The sequence below is a fragment of the Myxine glutinosa genome, chromosome 9 (assembly GCF_964187855.1).
Source record: "Myxine glutinosa chromosome 9, kmMyxGlut1.1, whole genome shotgun sequence".
NCBI lineage: Eukaryota > Metazoa > Chordata > Myxini > Myxiniformes > Myxinidae > Myxine > Myxine glutinosa.
In genome coordinates this window covers 126,184,316-126,208,864 of record NC_136269.1, presented here as the reverse complement: position 1 = coordinate 126,208,864, position 24,549 = coordinate 126,184,316, and the positions used below count along the sequence as shown (strand labels likewise).

Genomic DNA, 24,549 nt, shown 5'->3' with positions numbered 1-24,549 from the left:
TGATGGTAATCTGGGCCGATAGTGGAAGTTTGCACTCTTGTTGATGGTAATCTGGGCCGAGAGTGGAACCTTGCATTCTTCTTGATGGTAATCTGGGCCGAGAGTGGAACCTTGCGCTCTTATTGATGGTAATCTGGGCCGATAGTGGAACCTTGCACTCTTATTGATGGTAATCTGGGCCGAGAGTGGAACCTTGCACTCTTATTGATGGTAATCTGGGCCGAGTGGAAGCTTGCACTCTTATTGATGGTAATCTGTGCCGAGAGTGGAACTTTGCGCTCTTATTGATGGTAATCTGGGCCGAGAGTGGAACCTTGCACTCTTATTGATGGTAATCTGGGCCGAGTGGAAGCTTGCACTCATTGATGTTACCTTTCATAATTTAACTGGAACAAGTCACTCTAGTTGTCCTAAATGGGGTGATCTTTGTCATGGCACCGCAGCTGTTTGAAAATTTTTCGTTTCTTTGCAATTTCTCATTTAAAATGATTGCTCGGTGGTGTGTGCACGACTGCAGGTGAAATGTTGGTTTGGGTTTGTATGTCCTGAAGTCAACTGATTTTGATTTGCTATATAACACTTCCATTCGATTTTGAAGATTGTTTGTAATGTTGAAATTGACAGATTACATTTCCTTCGCTACCGTGGCGTTATATTGGTACCGATGTAACGAGCATTTCCATCAGTTAAAGATCATGGATTTATTAACTCGAAACACTATTTGCACAGTCGGATGACGAGGGATAAAGGAATCTGTGATCAACTCGTGCTGTCTATCTACAGTGAAAACGAATTCTAGTTTACATGGGTGTTGGCCTTGTTTGCTTGCTAGCACAGCACTTACCATGCAATTCGACAACCTTTGTGGAGAAAGTCATTTTTTTTTCCCCCAAACATAACACAGAGGAAATTTTCCAACCCCTCACACGTGGAGGCATTGTTCCATAACATGTGACAACTGATGGGGAAATTGCCAGTTCGGCATTTCTAAACGATGCCATCCCAAGGAACAAGGGTGAAATATGTATAATATGTTTTTTTGTGTTTAATTTGCTACTGTTGGGATAAATGTTGAACATTGATGAAACGGCTCCTCAGCAGGATTCATGGTGATATGATCAATTTGATCAAAACCATTTCCTGGGTTACTTGTCGCCCAAACATTTCGCCATTAACCCTGTAAATAGCAGTAAAAAGCAATCTTAGGGTAATTTTATGGTATTGACATTTGTGGATGTTTCACCATCAAAAACTGCCAACTTGTTCCACAACCAGGTCACAAGACTTTATAAAAAGGCTTAACGTTGACCCACGATGGTGTGCTCTACCGTTTGCTTTTCTTCCACACAACCTGCTACTCGGTTTATCAGTTTGCCCCATCTCAGAAAATCATTACTTTGGAAAACGGTTTTGTTACAAACTGACAAACTCTGTTCTTGCTGAAAACATTTAGGGTGGCATCTCCAACATCCTGGAAGAGCTGGTTGTGCAGCCTCTGCTGGTGTCCATGAGCGCACTGTGCTTTGCCACGGAAACCGTGCGCAGCATTTTGAAAATAGACGATGTGGTAAGTCAATGTACCTTTTATAACAAAAAATTCAAAATTGCTGTTCACATCTTGGTGACAGGATATATTGGGATGTAAAATGTTTCGTGCTGTCTTTACAGTTGAGCACAAAGTGAATGAAAACATCTGAGCACATACATGTGCGGATATAGCAGAGCAGCCACACTGTTCACCGTTGTTTATTTGCAGTTTGGTGAGAAAAGGGACAGTCCACTCATGTACTGACTGATACCTAATAAAACAATTTTGCAAAAGAAAGTCGTCTCCGTCTTCACTTGCTGGCATAAGCGATTATTTGTTCCTGAAAAAGATTTCAAAATTTACATAATTTCCAATCAAAACCTTTCACATAATTTACAGAACAAAATGTATCAAATTCCACAAAATGTACAATATCATATATTATTATTATGTTGTTTTTTTTTTTAACTTGGAGCAAATGAAAATGTTTACTCTTATTGAGTGCTCCCACCTTGAGTGGCGATATCGCATTTGTTGCTTGCAGTCCGAGACTTCGTAATAGTACGAGTGCTGCGTGGTCCGTCGAGTAGAGACGTTTGAGCATGTCAATGGCCAGCATGGTGGGCAGGTTGTGCCGCTGACGGGTCGTCTCGTACTGGTGCAAGTGCCGGGGCGAGCCTGCAGGGAAAAACGAAAATTGGCATCGATGGCAAACATGCTGTACCGGGAAACGTTTCTAAACTTTATCACTACCTGCGAGGGTCTTGCTTTTCAAGCTTCTTTGGGCACACCCGTCTGTAATTCGAGCATTCTACAGATTGTTCGCACTGCCATTCAGAAAACCTCTAGTTTTGCTGCTGGTCGACATTAAACATCGAATGTAAAGATTAGTATCATGTACCGTGGCCTATATAGACCATCAGTTCTGCTGAACCAGTTTATTTGGCAGGTGTTGCAATCTTGGACGGGTCATCACTCAGATAGGATACTCGACTGAATGTGCAGGAACTTTAAGAATGCCAGCGATAGCTCACCTATTGTTCATAAAGGACACCCTGGGATCTTTAATGCCGGCAGACGGGGGACCCGTTTAACATCCATCCGAGGGACGGCACACACATCGATTCACCCTGCCTGTGAAACACCGGGATGTTTGTCTGGGTCACAATTTAAACCCAGGTTAGGCAGCTTAGAGGTGACTGTGCGTACCTCTCGGCCATCCTGCCAGCTCCTTCCATGAAACGATGATTGAAATAGTATTTCGGATTCAATAGCAGATCTGCCTCCCAATATTAAACTCTTTTTTAATGTTTGTAAAACTCTGCATGATGTAAATTCCTGTAAAATGATCAAAATTTCAAACGACACTTCAATAGTATATAATAGATGTCATGTACCAAACTAACTTCAGAACTTGTCATGAATGACGAGCGATTGCTCACGCCTTATTTGCATTCCCTTTGCATTCGTTTGGGGTAAGTTGCCCACCGTTTTAATAGTCGAGGCTCATGGACAAGCAATGGGTGCGGAGGAATGGAGGGCAGGAGAGGCCAAGATAGATATAGGAGGGGAAAAACTGAAATTTGGAAGGAGGTGGGGGGTGATTAGGGTTGGTTCACGTCTAGATCCAGATCCGAGCTATTCGTGGGATACAAAACGTAAACTGTTCAGCCTGGCAGAGGTATATGCTCTGCCGAGTGCCGTTCTAGTTTTGCACCAGGATACTTTCAAGTATTAGAGCAAGTCGCCGATTTACATCAAGTATATTTGTATTTCCCTGGTGCTCTGATTGCACCATCTCGGCAACGTCTTTGCCTATCTGGATTCCAACAGTACTTGCACATATGCTTGAAGGACTTAACGGTGAGTAGCTTGAAGTACAAAGGAAGGACCTCACTCTCCGGCTCGCTTTGGAGATGACCATGGACGTGGTTTTTTCAGGATAGATATTGCTTGATCAGTGTTAACAGCATTGAAAGGCTTTCACAAGTTGCATCATCATTTTCTCGAGGCACGGCTGCCGATGACGCAATGCTTCTCTATAGCCAGTCATCTGGTACTCATTTTGCTGGCCTCGGAAGGATGACGGACTGAGTCAACCCACTTGATAATTCAACAGAATAGTAGGGGCTCAAGCTCAGGACCCCAAGATCTCAAACCAGCCACCTTTACTCTTGGTAATGCCATGTGATGGCTGTGCTGTACAATCTAACTCAAATTCATAACATTAAAATTTGCTGATTAATCCATAAGTGGAGCACTTCCTCATTCAATAGTATTATTTCTTATTGACCAATCTAGTGTTGATCAAAGGCTTTATAGTCGGAAGGTTGAGCACGATCTTTAAAAATTAAATAACCCTTTGCTGCTATTATAATATTCACACGAATATTGCCACGATAAACTGGGCTTATTTAACTGGATAATTTTAACTTATTCTTACATCAATAAACCACGCTCGGAGGGCCGAGGTGGTGGAATTGCCGTTATTCACCGACAAGACATCAAGACCAACCTCATCTCCATCTCATCTGCTCCATCATTTGAACACCTGGCTTTTAAACTCTCTGGTCACACACAGTCAGTCATGGCTGTTGTCTACCGCCCTCCCAAACCACACCCATCATTCCTGTCTGACTTCTCCTACTTTCTGACCCAGCTATGTTCCCTCTCCCCCTCAATCCTCCTCCTTGGTGATTTCAATATCCACATGGACTCCACTGACTCCACGCTAACCACTGACTTCACTGATTTACTCACCTGCTTTAACCTCACTCAACATGTCAACTTTCCTACCCATAACCGTGGTCACATTTTGGACCTTGTCTGCTCTACTGGACTAATTTTGCACCATCTCTCTGGCTCCGACCTCACTCTCTCTGACCACCTAGCCATCACTCTGACCATCAACATCCCCACCCCAGCACCAAGGCATTATCGCACTATAAACTTCCGTAAGCTAAACGCTCTTTCACCTACCTCATTCTCATCGACCCTCTCTGAAAAAATGTCCACTTCTCCCTTCGTTGACCTCCACACCCCTTCTGACCTCACTGACTACTACAACCACACTCTCCTCCTGCCTTGACCAACTTGCGCCTATAAAAACCAAAACAGTTTCTTTCACCCATTCTGCTCCCTGGTTTACCCCTGAACTCCGCCTGATGAAAACTCGTGCTCGCCAACTTGAAAGACTCCGCAATAAAACAGGTCTCACAGTTCACTCCCAGGCCTACAAGGACCACACTATAAAGATGCCCTCTCCCGTGCCCGCTCCGCCTACTACTCTCAAATTATCCACTCTGGCTCCGGAAACCCAAAAGCACTCTTTTGTACAATAAACAAACTCCTCAGCCCCCTGAACACCACCACCCAGTCATTCACAATAGACAACTGCATCTCCTTCCTTTCATTCTTCCAACGCAAAATTGAAAACATCTACAACAGCTTGACCACCGCCGCACCCACTCCCCCTCAAACCACCTGCCCCCCCTTATCCTGCCATCCCCTGTCTCAATTCTCCCCAGTCTCCCCTACTGACCTCTCTGAACTCATCGGAATGAAAACTGCCACCTGTACTCTTGACCCCATCCCCTCCAGCTTTGTCAAGGCCTCCCTTCCTGCTCTCTCTCCACTTATCATTGCAACAATAAACTCCTCCCTGTCTACAGGCATCGTCCCACCATCCCTCAAAATTGCTGCTGTTACCCCCATTCTGAAAAAACCTGGACTAAACCCTGACACCCTAAATAACTTCAGACCCATCTCCAACCTACCCTTTCTGTCAAAGGTTTTGGAACGCGCTGTAGCCACTCAACTCAAACATCACCTCTCTGCCAATAACCTGTATGAAACATTCCAATCCGAGTTCCGCTCCAACCACAGTACTGAAACTGCTCTCCTCAAAATCATCAACGACCTTCTCTCCTCTGACGCTGGCAACCTCAACATTCTCATCCTCCTCGACCTCAGCGCCGCCTTTGACACCATCGATCACACCATCCTCCTCACCCGACTTGAAACCACCTTTAACATTACCGGCACTGCCCTCTCTTGGATTAAATCATACCTCTCTGACAGACGTCAGTTCATCTCCATCAATAACTGCAAATCCCCCACTGCTCCCCTCCTCCAAGGTGTCCAAGGTTCAGTTCTTGGCCCCCTCCTCTTCATCCTTTACCTGTCCCCCCTCGGTCACTTAATCCGCCGTCATGGTCTCCAATTCCACTGCTTCGCCGATGACATCCAGCTTTTCATCTCCACCAAGTCCATCTCCACCGCCACCCACTCTATCCTGACAAACTGCATCACTGAAATAAAATCCTGGCTTCAAATCAACTTCCTCAAACTTAACTGTGATAAATCTGAAATAATCATCATTGGCCCAAAAACGCTCACCAAGTCCACCCATAACTTTGCCCTCAACATCGACGGTTTCCCAGTATCCACCTCCCCTCACATCCGGAATCTTGGCATCATCTTTGACCAAACCCTCTCCTTCGACAAATACACTAAACAGATCACAAAGACAGCCTTCTTTCACCTGAAAAACATCGCCCGTCTCCGTCCATCCCTCTCCTCCGTGGCTGCAGAAACCCTCATCCACGCCTTCATCACTTCCCGTCTGGACTACTGCAATAGCCTCCTTTATGGTTCACCCTCAACAATCACCAATAAACTCCAATACATTCAGAACTCCGCTGCCCGTCTACTCACCCATTCCCGGACCCGTGACCACATCACCCCTGTCCTTTACAAGCTTCACTGGCTCCCCATCTCCCAGAGAATCCAGTACAAAATCCTCCTCTTGACCTACAAAGCCCTCCATAACCTGGCCCCATCCTACCTGGCTGACCTCCTCTCCAGACACACTCCCACACGCAACCTCCGCTCTGCTGGTACCAACCTCCTGACCCCCCCCCCCATCCGGACCAAATTTAGATCCTGGGGGGACAGGGCCTTCTCCATCGCTGCTCCCACCCTCTGGAACTCGCTACCTCACACCATCAGAGACTCCTCCTCACTCGCCACATTCAAAACATCACTCAAGACCCACCTGTTCAACACTGCATTCAACATTTAACCCACAGCATCTAACCCCTGACTATCTCCTCTCCTTCTCCCTCCTTTGTGCTTTGAATATTTCCCTATTGATTCTTCTTTTTTTGCAATTGTTTTTATGTTTTGCTATGCATTATGTTTTGCACTCTGTCAAAGCGTCTTTGGGCTTCCTGAAAAGCGCTATATAAAATAAATGCATTATTATTATTATTATTATTATTATAATTGGTATAATAAGCACAGCTTATTTATTCTGACTCGTCTTCATGATCGTTTCAATATCCTTAGGGGAAAGGTGCCACAGTCTATCACTTACCCAACTCTCTGCCATCATAGATAGCAAGACCGAGCAGGTCCCGAAGTGCAGCCACATCACCAAAGCCCAAGTTGACGCCCTGTCCGGCCAGAGGATGCACTCTGTGCGCTGCATCACTGCACGTGTGGGGTGAGCACGACAGGCTTAAGGTGTAATTTTGCACAAAAACAATTGCGTAGTTACAATGAGGACCCATCGGCAACAAGTAATGGCCGCAAAAAAAATATATATATATTTTTTGGCAATGTCATTGTCATACCGCATTAACTTACCCAACAAGGACAAGGCGGGGTGCAACGTAGTCCGTGGCATGGCCTAGCCCCAAAGGAAAGGTTGCACGACTTCCAGGATCTATGGAAGCCACACTGGGAGGTAGCTGCCGTACCGGGCTGCCCGTTGGCAGGATGAGGGAAAGAGCGGAGCGGAATGCAGCGCTTGCATTGTTGGTAAACTCCGAGCGTCGTGAATCGCTCCACTGCATACAGTTGCGAAAGGTTGGTCGCATGAGGATTACCATGATACAATGGATTTTAACGGCCTTTGGCTACATTCTTCCCAGAACTAAAGTGACAAATGGAGTGGTAATTATTTGGATCAAATTAAAATACATATATTGATTGGCACCACTGAGGAAATTTCAGCTTCAGGAAAATTAACAAGCTCGATTTGTGTCTCTCAATGCGTTACACTGGATTGGCCAATTATCATAGAACACGAAGGTTCTTTAATCGATCCATCTGCATCCGACAAGTGGGAGAACTCCAAACGTTTTTGTATACAAAGTTGAGGCTCATGGAGAAGCCAAAACATAAAACGGATCACACGGTAACAGAACGAAAAGAACAGTAGAAAGAGGGAGGAAACACCAACACTAGGAATGAGGGATAAAAGTTTGTTTACCGTCTTGGAATATGCTGCGAAGCATCCACGAAGAAATGTTTACCTGCACCACCAAAGGTGGATTGAGGTTGTTTTCACCCCTGTCTGTCTCTGTGAACAAGATATCTCAAAAAGTTATGGACAGATTCGGACGAAATTTGGCAAAGAGGTAGTGTATGTGACACGGACTAAATGATTAGATTTTTTTGGATTCGGATCCGGCTACTATAATTTTTACACTTTATTTAACTTCATCTGAACTTTTTGTCCCATTTCAAATCTTTGAACCGTTCGTTTTCTCGGTTCCATACGTCCTCGAGAGCTGAAATTTGGCCCACAGTCATCTTTTCTGGTACATTTTCATCGATCAAAATTTAATAAATAAATTAAAAAAGTTTTAAACTTTTTTTTTTCTTTTTTTTTTTTCAACAAAAGCATGTAGACCTAAACACGTTTTTTTGTTTACTTGTTCGATTCTTCACCATTGGGAGATGGGGCCAAAACGATACATAGCAGGATATCTCAAAATGATTTGGACAAAACCTGTTAGAGGTTGTGTGTGTGTGATGAGGACGAAGCGTTTGGATTTTGGTGAAGATCTCAAAATGGATTCGGACACGAGTTATTTAATTTTTAGCCGATTCTTCACCATTGAGTGATCGGGCTAAAACCGATACATAGCACGCTATCTCAAAGTTATGGATGGATTTGGCTGAAACTTGGGGGACCGATTGGGTGAGTGACAAGGATGAATCAATTCGATTTTGGTGAATATCTGAACATAGATTCGGATACGAGATTTATTTAATTTTTGTGTGATTCTTCACCATTGAGGGATCGGGTGAAAAGCGATTATATAACATGATATTTTAAAAAGTTATGGATGATTTATGACGAAGCAAGGTGAATGAGTTTGTTGGGTGACAAGAATAAGCTGATTAGATTTTGGTTCAGGTCCAAATCCAGATCCGGCCTATCATTGGGATACAAAACGAACTGTTCAGCCTGGCAGAGGTATGCGCTCTACAGAGTGCCGTTCTAGTTTACCGTGTGGACCGTGGATATCTCGAAGCTATTCACAGTGTGAATGAGCGGATATCGCGTGAAGCTATTCACAGTGTATATATGAATGAATGAATGAATGAATGAATGGCGATATCACGTGAAGCTATTCAGTGTGAATGGCGATATCGCGTGGAGCTTGCTTGGCCGTGAAAGTCCGATTTTTGGCTGCGAGACGTGAAAACGCAATGCATAGTGCTGCAAATGTAGAAGCAGGTCATGATTGTGGCTCGAATTTTTTTTTGTGCCTGCGAAAAACTGCGAATACACGGGACAGGGCCACGAATAGAGGAGCAGGTCGCAATTTATCAACCGCAAATACACGGAACCTGCGAACAGCGGGGTCCGACTGTGTATATATTGTCGTGTCTACCCTGTGGTGAACAACGCAGGGTGACGGATGATCAACGAAGCTTTAACTCCAAGGCGTATACCCAAACTATGAAAATTGGGTCGCCACGTCAAAATCCAAGATGGCCGCCGCCATGTATGTCTGAACCTTGTGAGTGGAATATCTTGAAAAATAAGCGAAGTACCAACTTCTAATCTGGTGTGTGGGTGTATCTAGGCATAAGGAAGAACGCTATTGAAAATTGGGTCGCCACGTCAGAATCCAAGATGGCCGCATTGCGTCTTCCACTTTGTCAACTCGCATCACTTCACCGATGGGGGACCGAGGCGTAACGCTTGTTTTACATAACATGACCTCTGGGCTCTGACCTTTGGCTTTTGACCTAGTGGGCAGTTAATCTTTACATCATTATACATAACTGTACCAAGTTTGTATTATAGCTGGGCGGCTTAGCTAAAAAATTCGGATCGATTGTGCCTTTTCCCTTAAAAGCATGAAACTTGGCACATGACTAGAATACCCAAAAAGAAAGATTTTTAGTCCAGGGGGCATCCCCAATTTCACCCCATATGGCGGCCATCTTGAAATCCAAGATGGCCATCATACAAGACCTATTTTGATGAATATCCATAATTAGAACAGATATCAAAATGGTTGAAGTGACTATACCTACATTTTTAGGGTCTAGGAATCCAATGGCAACATAAAATATTCAATAGTATATGGCAGCCATCTTGAAATCCAGATTATACAGGAGGATATCAAATTATACAGCACCTTTAATGAAGGAAAGGCAGTTGTTATTGAGCGTTTTAATTGCACTTTGAAAGAAACTATATAAAAAATTCACTGGCCGCCAATTAAATCATTTGAAGACCAGCGCAAGGAGCTAGTTGTCACACGTGATACAGAGGTTCTTACTGCTCCACCACGCATTGATCTAGAATCACTCTCCCCGTGCACTCAGGAAGAGGCAGATAGATGGTCGGATGTTCCTCCATGCTGCTGATGCAACACAGAGAGGGCATAGTAAGGTCCTCATACAAACTGTGGACACAGATGTTGTCGTGCTTGCAGTTACAGCATCCCAGAAGCTTTCAGTGATGATATGGTTACAATTTGGGACAGGCAAGAACATGCGATTTATCTCTGCACATGATATAGCCACAGCTCTTGGCCCTGAGAAATCTAAAGCCCTCCCCATGTTTCATGCACTAACAGGGTGTGACACTTCTTCAGCGTTTAATGGGCGTGGAAAGGTAACTGCATGGAATGTGTGGGAATCATTCCCTGAGCTCACAGAGGTACTAGCAGAAATTTGCCACCAGAGCACAGAGATAACTGAAACCTGCATGAACGTCATTGAGAGATTTGTTATTCTGTTGTATGATCGCACAAGTACTGCTACTGACATTAACATTGTACGAAAGAAACTGTTTGCAAAGAAGGGCAGACCTGTGGAATCAATTCCACCAACACATGATGCCCTTGTGCAGCACGTAAAGCGGGCAGTATACCAAGGCGCACTATGCTGGGGACAAGCATTGCATGCTAAGCCTGATCTACCAAGCCCCACTGAATGGGGTTGGCAAAAAACGTCTGCTGGCCAGTTCAAACCAATATGGACAACACCTCCAGAGGCTGCAAAGATCTGCAATGAACTTGTTAAGTGTGGGTGCAAAAAAGGATGTACTGGTCGTTGCCGGTGTAAGAAAGCTGCACTTCCCTGTACTTCTCTCTGCGCGTGTGATGGAGAATGCAGCAAAGACTAGAAAACCACAAGATGGCACAGTTACAGTCTGCGATGTCATAGACACTTTTAATCACTGAAGAATGCCAACCTGTTAAGAGTATTTATATGCATTCCCAGTATGCATGATACTATGCAGAATTAATATTTTCATATGACTGCTTAATATTTTATGTTACCATTGGATTCCTAGACCCTAAAAATGTAGGTGTAGGCACTGCAACCATTTAGATAGCTGTTCTAATTATGGAGATATTCATCAAAACAGGTCTTGTATGACGGCCATCTTGAATTTCAAGATGGCCGCCATATGGGGTGAAATTGGAGATGCCCCCTGGACTAAAAATCTTTCTTTTAGGGTATTCTAGCCATGTGCCAAGTTTCATGCTTTTAAGGGAAAAGGCACAATTCATCAGTTAAGCAGCCCCACTATTAGTCATCTTTAGCCGTTTTAAAATTATAGACCTATTACAGACTTTGACCTTAACCCCAAAATCTAATCAGTTTATCTTTACCGCATTATACATACCTGCACTAAGTTTGACTAAGATCCCTTCAGCCGTTCTCAAGTTATCGCGGTAACGAAAACCTATCACGGACGGACAAATCGAAAACAATACCTCCGGCAACTTCGTCGGCAGAGGCATAATAAAGATCGTTATTACTCTGCCGTTTGAAGCAGAATGCAAAGACAGTTCAGTACTCTGGTGTATGCTCTGCCATGTGAGGAAGTGGATGAATAAATCAGTCTCGCTAGTTATATAAATATCAGAGTCTACTGTACGAGTTTACAATAGTTGTTTGGTGTAAAGTGAGCATCAAATAAAGTATGGTCAACCTTTCTCAATGTAGATTCACAACTAACTTGATGCAATCATCGAAACTCCCCAAAACCTGTTAAATACACAAATCCGAGCTTCTAAAAGTTAAGGTGAACAAAGTTGGTATTTGCCACGTACGAACATGGAGTTGATGGCGTCGACAAACGTTTCCTCCGACATGTCCATCAGCTCCTTGGCATGGTGAGGGGACGTTGCCCACACAAGGGAACTCAAGTCTCCACTTAGCTTTTTGGGAGATGGAGGAGGGGTAAAAAAAGGAGACTTGGTACACCTTTCCAAGAAGCAATTAATACACAAATAAATGGCTTGATGTGCAGACAGAAGGTAATGCTTCAGGAAAACCAACTACAACTCAAAATCGCAACACGTGTTCGGAAAACACGTCACTGCGGTGCGATTACATCACAACGTCATTGTGTATTTGGCACTGACCAATGACCTTGTAGTTCGACTTACCGGCAGCATCGCAATAGGACCACTGGGGAGAAAACGCTGCCAAGCCACGTTGTTCTCTGTTGGCTGAGGGATGGAAGGGATAATCGTCACAATGCACAAATAGGGGGAGCCTAACGATATTGGATTATTTAAGGTTGATGTTCATGTGTACCGAACTCTTTCTACAGGGTCGATGCTGTCAGTTTCTGGCGAGGGTTATACTGGGTGGTTTGCCATTTCCTTTCCAGCGTTGTTTGTCCGTGCTCTATCCTTTAAAATGCTGAGTGTCGAGCAAGGAAGCAGCATGTACCACGACTTGCCTGGGGTTCGAACCACAGACCTACCTGTCTCAGAGAGGATGCTCTAACATTACGCCACCGAGTCGAGTAGTTCAAGGTTACATGACCTGATAAGGAATGGCCATAAAGGTACCTTGGAAAGTGAACTTTGTTTCGGCAGTTTCCATAATATTGACACTATTGGTCAACTAAGCCAGGATTAGAAATTAAAATACAGTAATGAATAACAATGGAAGCTTTTCATGAGTAGGATTGATCTGTAAAGAGCCATCTACATATTACATACACACTAACGGCAGGATTTTACACTCCCCTCTGTACCTTTCTTTTTAAATAGTAACCTAAAAAGAAACTGAACAATTAAGCAATCTCTAACAGCATTTATGCCCCAAAAAGTCACTGAAATGACGCTGCGTTTACCCACGTCACCTCGGCAAGGTGCAAGGTCGCAACAATGGCCGACTGGTTGTAGTCACACCGGATGGTGCGAATCCCAGCAGACTCGCGAGCCAATGAATCGATTCCGTCTGCGGCTATCTGCCAGGCACATTGAACAAAACAAACCCTTTTTGGGGGTTTTCCAAGATCTCTGAAACCCCAAAAAACAGGCATTGTGCGGCACACGATACATGCCAAATCCACCCCCACCTCCCGAAAAAAGTAATTGCCATCAAGACATCGAATTGTCCATTTCATTAGGATTAAAACTTTTGATTTTAATCATAGGTCAATCGGATGAAAATTGATTTTAGAAGATTGACCTTGAGTAGACCTTTGACCTTTTGACCTCAAATAGTTGCTTTCCCAATTTAGTAATGAACTATGCAATTGCTGTTTCATTTTCGAGTTAATAGGATGAAAATTGATAAAAAAAATTCAGATGCAAATTTGGATTTTGGAAGTTCGACCTCGAATTGTTGGTTTCCCAAATCGGTGACTCAATATGCAAATGCTGTTCAACTTTCAAGTCTATCGGATGAAAACGGATGATTTTTGAAATTTGACCAAGATGACCTTTGACCTCAATTCAATAGGCTTCTCAGTTGTGACTACCTCTACAACCTGGTAAAGTTTCATGACGATTGGTTTCGAATTGTGACCTGTAGGCCAGTGACAAAATAGACAGAATAACAAAGTCGACCGACCAATATACTTGAAAAAAATCTCTGATTTTGCAAGTAAAACGTTGCAATGTATTCAAGACACCAAAGAGCTTATGCACATGATTGGAGGGGGTAGGATGGCATAGAGGTACACACACTCACCTCTAAGCAGTCCAGCCTGGGCTGGGATATAGACTTTCGTCCCGGTGTTTCACAGGCGGCGTGATTCATCAATGTGTGTGCCATCCTTGTCCTTGTGTTTTAGTGTCCTTGTGTTTTACACCTCCCCCCTCTTCCATTCCCACGCCTCCTCCCCCCAAGCCCTCTCCCTCCCACAGATCTCCCGATGTCCCTGCTCTCAAATGTAGTTTGTGTGCTTCCCCATCTCTCTCCGTCTTGTCTACCGCTCCCCTTATTATGTTTTATGTGTCTGTGATTTTTTTTGTGTGATTAATGTTGGCTCTTTCACGAGCCTCGATCTTGTATCCAAAAAACAAAAACAAACACTAAAACTCAGGTGGACGTTAATCTGGGTGTCCTGTCCCTGGCATTAATTGGTGTACGTTAAACACCCCACGGTGTCCTTCACGAACAATAGGCAGCACCCCGAGTAAATTCCAAATTCCTGCCTGAACTGCAGGTTGCAAGTGATCTTGTCTTCTTGGAGGTTCCTTGACACCTGGTTACACTGCTTGATACCTTAGAGTGGTTGCTGTCCAATGCAGCAGCTTCTGCACTAAAAACAAATTGACGAAGTGGTTCAGCGTTTCATGTGAACGACCTTCGGATGTGAAGGGGCAACCAACACATTGCATGCAGGATAATGGTGTTTGGAGATGGCCGTTGTAAAATCCGAATTTTTTATTTTAGAGTGTACCGACTGGTACAGCAACTAATATTACAAATATATACAACTTAACTCCGTTGCTTGTTCGAATCAATATGGCAAACGTTTTGTTCCAGACAGATAGCAGATCTGCACTTGCTCCAAAGATGTCAACAGGTTGAAACCGTGGTAGGTACATCAATTATACTAGTCCTTTTTGCAATTACCAATCCATGATGTCCCGCCATATTTTTTAATCCATTGGTCTAGTGTCCTTGATCTTTGGCATTTATTACGATTCGTTCCCTGTCCCAGTTGAGCTGACCTCTTCTTAGCCATTCCAATGAGCCTTCTTTGTCTATCCCGACTGTTCATTCTTTTTTGTAATTTCCTGCATCAATTTGTAATTTCATCATTTCCTGCATAACCCTGGTGTTGGCTTAGCGGTTAGGGTGCCGGCTTGGGATCCTAGGATCCTGGGTTCGAATCCCGGTCGATCGCTGAATTAACACCAGGGGGGGGTTGATTCCTTCCGAGGCCTGTCATCCTTCCGAGGTCGGCAAATTGAGTACCAGCTTGCTGGGATGAATGATCACGGTGAGTACCCCGATTTAGAATAGGTACACCGTATCCCTGCGCATCGTAAGAGCGTGACCAAGGGTTGGCGTCAGGAAGGGCATCCGGCCATAAAAACATTGCCTCAAACAGGGAACCATGATTGTCATAGGGCCCGCAAGGCTAACCCCTGCTCTAGCAGGGAAAATGGCCTTAAAACGATCATTCATATTCATTCATTCATCCATCCTGCTGTGTGCGTGTGTCTCGCCAATAAGAAGTAAAGGCAGATCAACACCGTGTCAACTGTCCTGAAATCTATCGGAGGAAAAGGCCATTCAAAGCAGCACAGTCGGACAATAAATCCCTGGTATTGTCCCAGCTTTTCAGAGCAACGATTTGGTATCAAGTGAAGTAACAAACATACCAACAGCCTCGTTTGCAAGACCTTTCCATCTGCGAGCTCCACTTTCACCCACGGGCTCGTTTCATCCGGTCCTTCCATAGTTTGTTCCACGCTCTCGGACGTCCAATCGTCCAAATCCTCGCTCTCAGGTGTAGCCGCAGGCCACGTGTACTTCACCACGCGACTCTTGTACAATACGTTTACCTGGTCTGCATCCACCAATCGCACCATTATGTACATTTGAGTCTGACACACCCGATGTACGGCATCCTTGAAAGAACACTTTACACGTCAATTTCCAAATTGCAGAACATTTACTGCTCTTATCCACGTCGGGTTTAAACCAAATGGGAATTATATGGAAATCTAACCTTTCCTTATATGAAATGATGGTTTTATTACCATAATATTATATTCTATATATAGAAATTTGGGAAAGGGAAAGTTGGAGGATGTGGATGGGAGCAAATATACCAGCTAGGACCTGTGGAACATGAATATTCTAAAAAGAGGAAGAAGAGAAAAGTGGTGAGGGAGGAGGGTTAAAGGTTATTTATACTATAAGAGCCATTTGTCTGTCACCATTTTTCTCAGACATGGCTGAATGGATTTTCATCAAACTTTCAGAGGTTCATCAGTGAGTGCCAGGGGGTGTTTTGGGAAAAATATATATATACGGTATATATTGAAAGAAAAAAAAAATGAAAAACGTTGGATTTTTGGGGATTTAAAAATTGTTAGTCGATCTATCATGGGAGTGGGGAAGTGTGTAGGGACCCCACTCCTTAGTGGGTGTAGGAAAATGTTTTAGGCCCACAAAAAATACACTGGGAAATGCTGGTACCCCTGCTAGCCTTTAATATATAGGTTGAGGCTCATGGAAGGATTGGATAACATGCTGTTCATGCTCTGACCTATCAAGGAAGAAAAAGAAGGCAGACAACGTCAACCCATAAATCGGAAACGGAAACGACAATTTAAAAAAAGAATTTATCAATTAGTTTAAATTTATGATTCTATTTCAAAATAAAAGACGAGTGCTTCACTCCCTCTCACCTTTGATCGACTCCAACTGCCTTGTGAGGGCCGTCATAACAACATCGTTCTCTACAACAAATGCCAAATCCTCGACAAAGTCCTCTTTGTCGAATGTAATGAGTGCGTCTGAACAAGCATCCCACACCTTGAAAAGGAACGAGGAAAGGAAGATCACAGCAATTAGCAAAACAGATTAGAAAATATATCGACTAGACTACAGAGTTTATAAAACACGATACCCCACGCAGTGTTTAAGTACCCCCACTGGTACTTAAACTGGTACTTAAGTACTACTGGTACTTAAGTACCCCACACGATACCCCACTGGTACTGTACTTCAATTTTAATTCACGATTTTAAAAATGGTCAAAAACATTCCAGAAGTTTACATCACCCATGTACACCATCTTATTTAACATGTCCAAGTACTGTTAAATGGAAGGGTTGTGGGAATGATTTGTGTTCGAGTGTTCAAGTATAAAATTCAATTCAATTTTAAGACGATTTAAAAAAGAAAAACAAGATGTAAAAAGTCGAATGAAGAATATTTATAGAAAGTTTGAATTCACCGCCATTGACACAGTGGATTACACCACCCCATCTAGCACGTTGCATTAGTTATTGGTGCCTATTGTTTGTGTTCTTTATGACATCCTTAAAAATAGTAAGTTTCCTGCTTGGAATGATTTTTTATTTTGTTTGACTTTCACACAGGCAGACAGAGTAAAACAATTATCTTGCTCGTCTCTGCACATGCGTGATCAGGACGAATTCAGAGCCAAAGTACTGCAAAGCGGCAGGTTTGTTTTCCGATTCATGTTCAAAATATAACATTCAATTTAAGTAAGTTGTTCCTCGATTATAAACTGACGTTTGTAGACAGACGGATGGATGGATGGATGGATATGGATCAATTGCTTAACCCCCGCTTGTCGCTTCGCGTGTGCAGGGTAAATAAATATATAATACATACCTACGTAGAGTCGACTCGTGGTTGGTAGGATAGCCGAGAGGGTACGCTCACTCACCTCCGAGCTACCTAGCCTGGGTTTGCATCTCGGGCGAGCTGTAAACTCTATCAATGGGGCTTCACATGCAGGGCCCAGTCAGTCTGAAGGATGATAAATGAGATCGCCCATCTGTTGGCTGTGGATGTTCAAGATCCCGTGGTATCACCAGTACCCTGAACACATTCCAAATTATTGTCCACTCAACTTCAGTACAAGGCCAACCGTTACCAGCCAACACATTAAAGACTTGGGCCATAAATGTGCCCTGATCGACCCCACAAGGAGGTGGGAATATATTTGGGCAGTTAAAGTTGTAGTCGCATTCAGTTTACTCTCACCAATCCTGCAATTTCTGATCCTGCTGAAGTTGTTGCTATCACTTCTGCTGGATAGCATTCCATATGGAATAATTTGGCTTGATGGCAATAAATAAAGAAACCCGAGTCCATTTGCTCATCCTTCATTCACTCAAGAGTTTTCAGGAACTCACAGCTCTAGTAGACATTCAAATCCAATAAAAATAAAATGAGGATTTGTTCACCTGAAAAAGATTGTGCCTACGGATATGATGGAGATCGAGCCGTTATGGAGGACGATTATGGGTCGGCATCTCCCTTGCGTGGTATTTCCACCAAGGTGCACCAGGCATCAAACTCACTTCTTGTTTTTTCTAACTCTCACTTTTGTAACTTCTAAAAATGGTTTTCCAACTCAAAATCGCCTAATAGCTTTCTGCACGCCTTCCTGTTCTTCCATATGCAGCACAAGGAATTGTGGGATATTGCTGACAATAGCTCAACTACACTTCGCAAAGAACAAGGTGTGGTCTTTAACATCCAACTAATGCCAGCACATGGGATGCCCAGTTTAACATCAATCCGAGGGACGGCACACATTTGATGACTCATCCTGTCTGTGCAACACCAGGATGACAGTTTATAGCTGGGTCGGGATGAAACTCAGGTGAGTGTGCGTACCCCTAAGCTATCCTGTCCGCCCCTCTGCACATCTCGTTTTGGTATACTCAATCGATTTCTTATGTAGCAATTTTAATTTTGGGAATGAAGTCTCGAAGCCATTTACTGTGCAAGGGGTGCAGCTGCACAAAACCTGCTCAAATAAATGAACCAAATGTGGGTCGAGTCAGGTTCAGAGCTCTGTTCTGCAGTTTATTTTGGCACTCCCACGTCTTCTACCGCGCACTTCACCGCACGGGCTACAAAAATGGCGAGACGGGTGCACGAAGTCAAATCGCCACATTTATCATTCAAAGTGCTACAAATTGGTGTGAAGATCATGCTTCCAAAACAATTCTGGTCTCGATGCCCGCAATGTTAGGTGGTATGCGACACACTTGCAGTGGCCTGCATATTGCATTCGGATGGTTATTCCATTCAAAATGTTTTTCTTTTATTTCATTTGAAATGGGTTTTCTAGCTCGACAAGTTCTTGGGATACTAAATTACGCTACCTGCCGAGCTTGGGCTAGAGAGTTTCTCACCAATTCATACGATCGCCAGAACATGTCCATTCGAATTTGTGGGAGTCGAGTGTGGATGGGCAGAAAGAACGATACATCAGAGATTAAAAGAGTAATAATTTGCGAATGGAGAAATGATTCTTCTTCTTCTCCTTCTGCGGTGACTGAAAACATTTCATTCAACGTGATATTTGATATTGCAAGACATTGTTAGCTACACCTATGAAGACAGCATAACAGCATGCAAGTTGTTAAAATAATGTTGTGATTTATTTATTCATTCACATGAAGAAGAAAAATTGGAAAAATTGAAAGATAAATAGAAAGACAATTAGCTACATAATGTAGCAGATATATAGCTGGGCTGACTGATGAAAATAAAAATGAAATAATGTGACAAAATACCGTGATAGACGAGAACGGCACTCGGTAGAGCGCATACCTCCGTCAGGCTAAACAGTTTATGTTTGTATCCACTGATAGGCCGTATCTGGATTTGGACCTCAACCAAAATCGAATCCGCTTGTTCTCGTCACCTAACCAACTCATCCTTCTCGTTTTATCCGAATCCGTCCATAACCTTTTGAAATATCATTCAATATATCACTTTTGGCCCCATCACTCAATGGTGACGAATCGCTTTAAAGAATTCCAGCATCCAGATCCGGATTTTTACCAAAATATAAACAATTGGTCCACATCACACACCCCCACCCTTAACCCGTCTACCAAGTTTTGTCCATCCATAATTTGTCGAGATATCCTGCTCATAAATGATCAAACAAACAAGAAGAGGTCATGCAGAGCATGATACTTGCAAAATCCACCACTTTGGAAGTTTGACCTTGAGTTGACCTTTGATCTTTTGACCTCAAATAGTTGGTTTCCCAATTTAGTGACAATATGCAAATGCTGTTCAAATTTCAAGTCAATTGGATGAAAAATGACAACTTTAGAAATTGGACCTCAAGATGACCATTGACCTTTGACCTCAAAATCATTGAGCTTCTTCCTTATGATGAACTCTACCATCTGGTGAAGTTTCTTGAAGATTGGTTTAAAATTGTGACCTGTCGGTGATTGACAGAGACAGAATAACGCACAAGACCAACCAATATACTTGAAAATTCTTCGATTTTGCAAGTAATAAAAACAGGGGTGAAAACATAACCTTTGGTAGCAGAGGTAATAAATAGAAACATCAAAGGCAAGCCAACAGACAAATCGACAGAGAGGAATGGAGAAATTTGAGAAACATAGCAAAAGACAGCCAACAAAAACCTGCAATACACAACGTATAATAACTAGTTGAGGATGAGGTGCAGTTCCATCCAGTATAAAAATAAAGGAGGAGAGACACGTTTATATCTCCTGTAACAACTTGGTACCATGCCTGCAGTTTTGGCATCCACTCGCGTCACGGAGTGCATCAGCAGCGTACCTGCATGCGTTTGAACGGTTTGAATCTCATCGTGGAAATTTGCTCCCATGCTCCAATACCTGGAAATTCAGACAAGAACGTTCACGTTGTGAAAGTTGTACAAATCAAATGTATCAAACACATGAGCGTAGCACGGATGGACTTTGCCACGGCTGACGACCTGTTTTAAAAAAAAGCAGTTACTGGGCTACAATCCTGGACGGGTCGCCACTCCGTCTCAGTCAGGGCAGGAATTTGTAGTTTGTTCATGGTGCAACCGATAGGTCGCCTACTCTTCGTGAAGGACACCGTGGGGTGTTTGACGGCCACCAACTAATGCCGGCAAACATGACGCCGTGTTTAACGTTCATCCAAGTACCTTTGTAATTCTGCCGTCAGTCTTCTGCAAACGGTAGATTGTGATACTTTCACCGCTGCACTCTAGAAGTTGTTGGTGATGTCACTGACAGTTGTTTTCTGGTTTCTCTTCACAGCTCTGATGATGTTTATGTCATCAACTGCAGTTGTTTTCTTTGGCCGAGCTGGCCGTTGTCTATTGCTAAGTACACACACACGTGCTTTATTTCTTTTTCAAGATATTCCAAATTGTCATATTTGATATGTCCAATTTTTGTGCTATGGTTCTAATTGAATTATTCTGTTCTTTCAGCTTCCAAATTGCTTGTTTTTCTTTCATCAACAGTAATTTGGTCTTCATGTTTGTTTATGCAGACTGACTCCATAGGCAGACTCCCTTGGCAAAAGTAAAGGCTAAAACTAGGGTTACCATATTTGCTTTTCAAAAAAAGAGGACACAGAGGACAATAAATAAATAAATAAGAAGACGTCAAGCTGAGCATGATGCGTGCAAAATCAATCCCTCTCCCCCCCCCCCCCACCCCCCCAAAAAGGTTTCCATGATACAGCAAATTGTTCATTTTATCAAGATTAAAATTGACGATCTTGTTCAAAGCTCGGGTCAATAGGATGAAAAGTCACGATTTTTCAGATGAAAAAAGATTTTAGAAGTTTGACCTTGAGTTGACCTTTGACCTCAAAAAGTTGGTTTCCCAATTCAGTGAGGCACTATACAACTCTACAACGACCTCTACAACTTGAAGTTTAATGATGATCGGTTTAGAATCGTGACCTGTAAGCGAGTGACAAAAAGAACAAACTCAACCGACCAATACACTTGAAACATCTTCGATTTTGCAAGTAACAAAGGTATAAACAAGTAAATGAAAAAACATGATTTAGGGCTACACACTATAATTCAAATTTTAGTTTTTTTAAGTTTTAAACCTTTATTTTTATTTAATTTAAAAAAAAATTTTTAAATTTCATTTTGATCAATGAAAATGAACCAGAAAAGAGGACCGTGGGCCAAATTTCAGCTCTCTAGGACGTATGGAACCGAGAAAACGAACGGCTCAAAGATTTGAAACGGGACAAACAAACAAAGTTCAGATTTTTTTTTCTTTTGTACACCAAGATCGAGGCTCGTGCAAGAGCTATTGTTAAATAAAAGGAGGGAGGGGGGGGGTACCTGTATCAGTACCTGCCAACTCATGTTGTATTAATGTGTTATATATATTGTGTACTTCATGTCTACATTGAGTATCTATTATATATTTATTCGTATGCATCCCGTGGCTGATTGGCTGCATCATTTTCTGGTGGCACGGCAGTGCCGCTGATGCAGTGCCCCCTTACCAGCTAGCTGGTACTCATTTTGTCGACCTCGGAAGGATGACGGGCTGAGTCGACCCACCTGGTGTTAATTCAAAGGCACGACAGGGGCTTGAACTGAAGACCCTTAGATCTTACACCAGCCACCTTGACCGTTAAACCAACACGAGGCTTCTATTGAGTATCTATAAATAATAATAACGTGTTATGGACTCAAAAAATCAATGTTATAATTATTCAAATTTCAATGCACCTCTTTCCATGTAGCGACTTTCACCAGTCCTTCAATTTTGCGAATGAGGATGACGGGCTCTCTCCTTGAACTTTTCTTGTGATCGTCCGAATCCACGTGGATTGTAAATCAAAAGCACCTTTACTTGATTTGCCAAAGGGCCGTACGTACCGCTCTACATACCAAGCACCTGACTTCCCATTCTCCGCGACCGCTTTGAAAACACGGGAATTTTGGCGTTAGTTCTGCAGCGAAGTTACATTTTCGTTTTGGCCTTGTAAATAAGAACATCAGTAACTCACCTTTTCACGATGGACATCTCGAGATATTTAACGTGGCACACACTGATGCCCCCTGCACGTGAAACACCAGGATTACAGTTTATATTTGGGTCGAGATTGAAACGCAGGCTACAGGTCAAAGGTGAGTGCGCGTACCTCTCACCTATCCTACCAGCCCAGCACAACGTTAAGAACACCATGGCCAAGAATATGTGCGACTCCATTTTTGTTCTGGCATAATCATGAAGCCTTCCTTATGTTGGGAACCACGTGGATTAGTGCAAATCAGACAAGATGGAAAACTTTCAAATAAATAAAGAAAACTATCCACAATAGCCGCACAGTGCGTAGAGGAATGGTACTTACTGTCCAGCAGAGTGACGGAGCCAGGGCTGAGGGCACTCACTCGGTTGCTGTACGTCCCTGGGAGCTCGTCAAGGTGTTTCCTCGTACCGGCCTCGAGCAGCAATATCCGCTGGTCTGCGAGCATCGGCTCGAAACCTGTGCAGAACCTCAGGTGATCCTTCTTCCCTACCTGTGATCTCCTATATCCTCATCCCTCCTCCTACCCCCCCCCCCCCCCCCATCTACACACAGGTTGCCCTGATTCTCTCTCATCCTTTCTCCCCCCCCCAACCCCCCCCCCCCACCCCACCCACCTCTTCCCATCTTCACACAGGTTGCCCCGAATCTCTCTACCCTCAACCCCCCCCTCCTCCCTAGACCTCTCATCTACACACAGGTTGCCCCGATTCTCTCTACCCTCAACCCCCCCCCCGCCCCCTCCACTTCCTCTTAATACCTACACACAGGTTTCCCCGATTCTCTCTACCCTCAACCCTCTTCCCCTACCTCTTAATACCTACACACAGGTTGCCCCGAATCTCTCTACCCTCAACCCCCCCCTCCTCCCTATACCTCTCATCTACACACAGGTTGCCCCGATTCTCTCTACCCTCAACCCCCCCCCCCCGCCCCCTCCACTTCCTCTTAATACCTACACACAGGTTTCCCCGATTCTCTCTACCCTCAACCCTCTTCCCCTACCTCTTAATACCTACACACAGGTTGACCCGATTCTCTCCATCCTCTCTACATTCATCCTCTTATTGCCCCCACCGTCAGTGGGTCACCTTACTCTCCACGAGCCCAAACGTCTCGACCTAGAGCTACACAGCGCGTCACACAACTCCATAATCATCATTATTAACGGTTGCAGAAACAATCATTTGTACAAATAAACTCTTCCGTTCCAACAAGGTAATGGCGAATAGATATTTATACAACACTCAAAAATGGCTTGTTAATGTTCGTGCCGAGGTTCGTGTGCAAACATCGCAATGGGGGCGGACAACATCGACCTTCAACGAGCAGGTCATGGGCGGAGTGGGGTAAAGCGTGTCGGGTACCCGGTTACAGGTTCGCCCAGGTGAATGAGCACACACACACACACACACACGTACCGAGAGCACATGCCATCGCCGAGCCGACCAAACCACCGCCGGACACGATGACGTCGTAGAAAGCGGGGTGTCCATGGTGGTTCTTCGTGTGGTCGTTTTCCTGGGCGCTGCCCGCGGGGCGGCTGCATGCTCTAACCGACCTGCTCACCTTTGGCAAGAATTGGCGCAAAAGGCGACGAGATGCAGGTAAAGCCCTCAAGGCCATTCCGCAAGTACTTTCGACCAATAATTTGGTTTCTCGGTTTACTCTTCCATGCACCACCCGACAGTCGTCACAAGGAGAAGGAGCCCTCCCTTTTTGGCCTCCCCAATCCACAGCACAACGACAGCGTATGTGTTCGAACAACTCTGGCAACTGCACCTCGAATATTCCTCTCCGTTATTCACATTAACAATATTTATAAAATACATTCCGAACTATTTGCATTGTAATTACTAACGAAGAGGCGAATATATATATATATACATATGCATACATATTTTATAACCGATACGGGTATCTCATATAAAAAAATGTGT

The 24,549-nt window shown here is 43.7% G+C and overlaps 2 protein-coding genes across 2 annotated transcripts in view; one reads left to right on the top strand and one right to left on the bottom strand.

Annotated features, from left to right (window-relative positions):
• CCT4 (chaperonin containing TCP1 subunit 4) overlaps window positions 1-1,825 on the top strand; it is a 17,379-nt gene extending 15,554 nt beyond the window's left edge. The window contains exons 13-14 of the mRNA XM_068128235.2: window positions 1,454-1,567; window positions 1,669-1,825. Of these exons, the coding sequence (XP_067984336.1) occupies window positions 1,454-1,567; window positions 1,669-1,683 (129 nt within the window). The 3' untranslated portion in view covers window positions 1,684-1,825. The remainder of the gene's footprint in view (window positions 1-1,453; window positions 1,568-1,668) is intronic.
• On the bottom strand, window positions 1,731-24,549 carry COQ6 (coenzyme Q6, monooxygenase). Its single transcript, XM_068103467.2, has 12 exons — window positions 24,031-24,549; window positions 22,934-23,068; window positions 20,384-20,442; window positions 16,471-16,597; window positions 15,436-15,623; window positions 12,954-13,061; window positions 12,247-12,309; window positions 11,908-12,015; window positions 7,178-7,380; window positions 6,906-7,021; window positions 2,040-2,206; window positions 1,731-1,868 (listed from the first exon to the last, which is right to left on the bottom strand). The coding sequence occupies exons 1-12, from the start codon at window positions 24,233-24,235 to the stop codon at window positions 1,839-1,841; spliced, it is 1,509 nt and encodes a 502-aa protein (XP_067959568.2). The 5' UTR covers window positions 24,236-24,549; the 3' UTR covers window positions 1,731-1,838.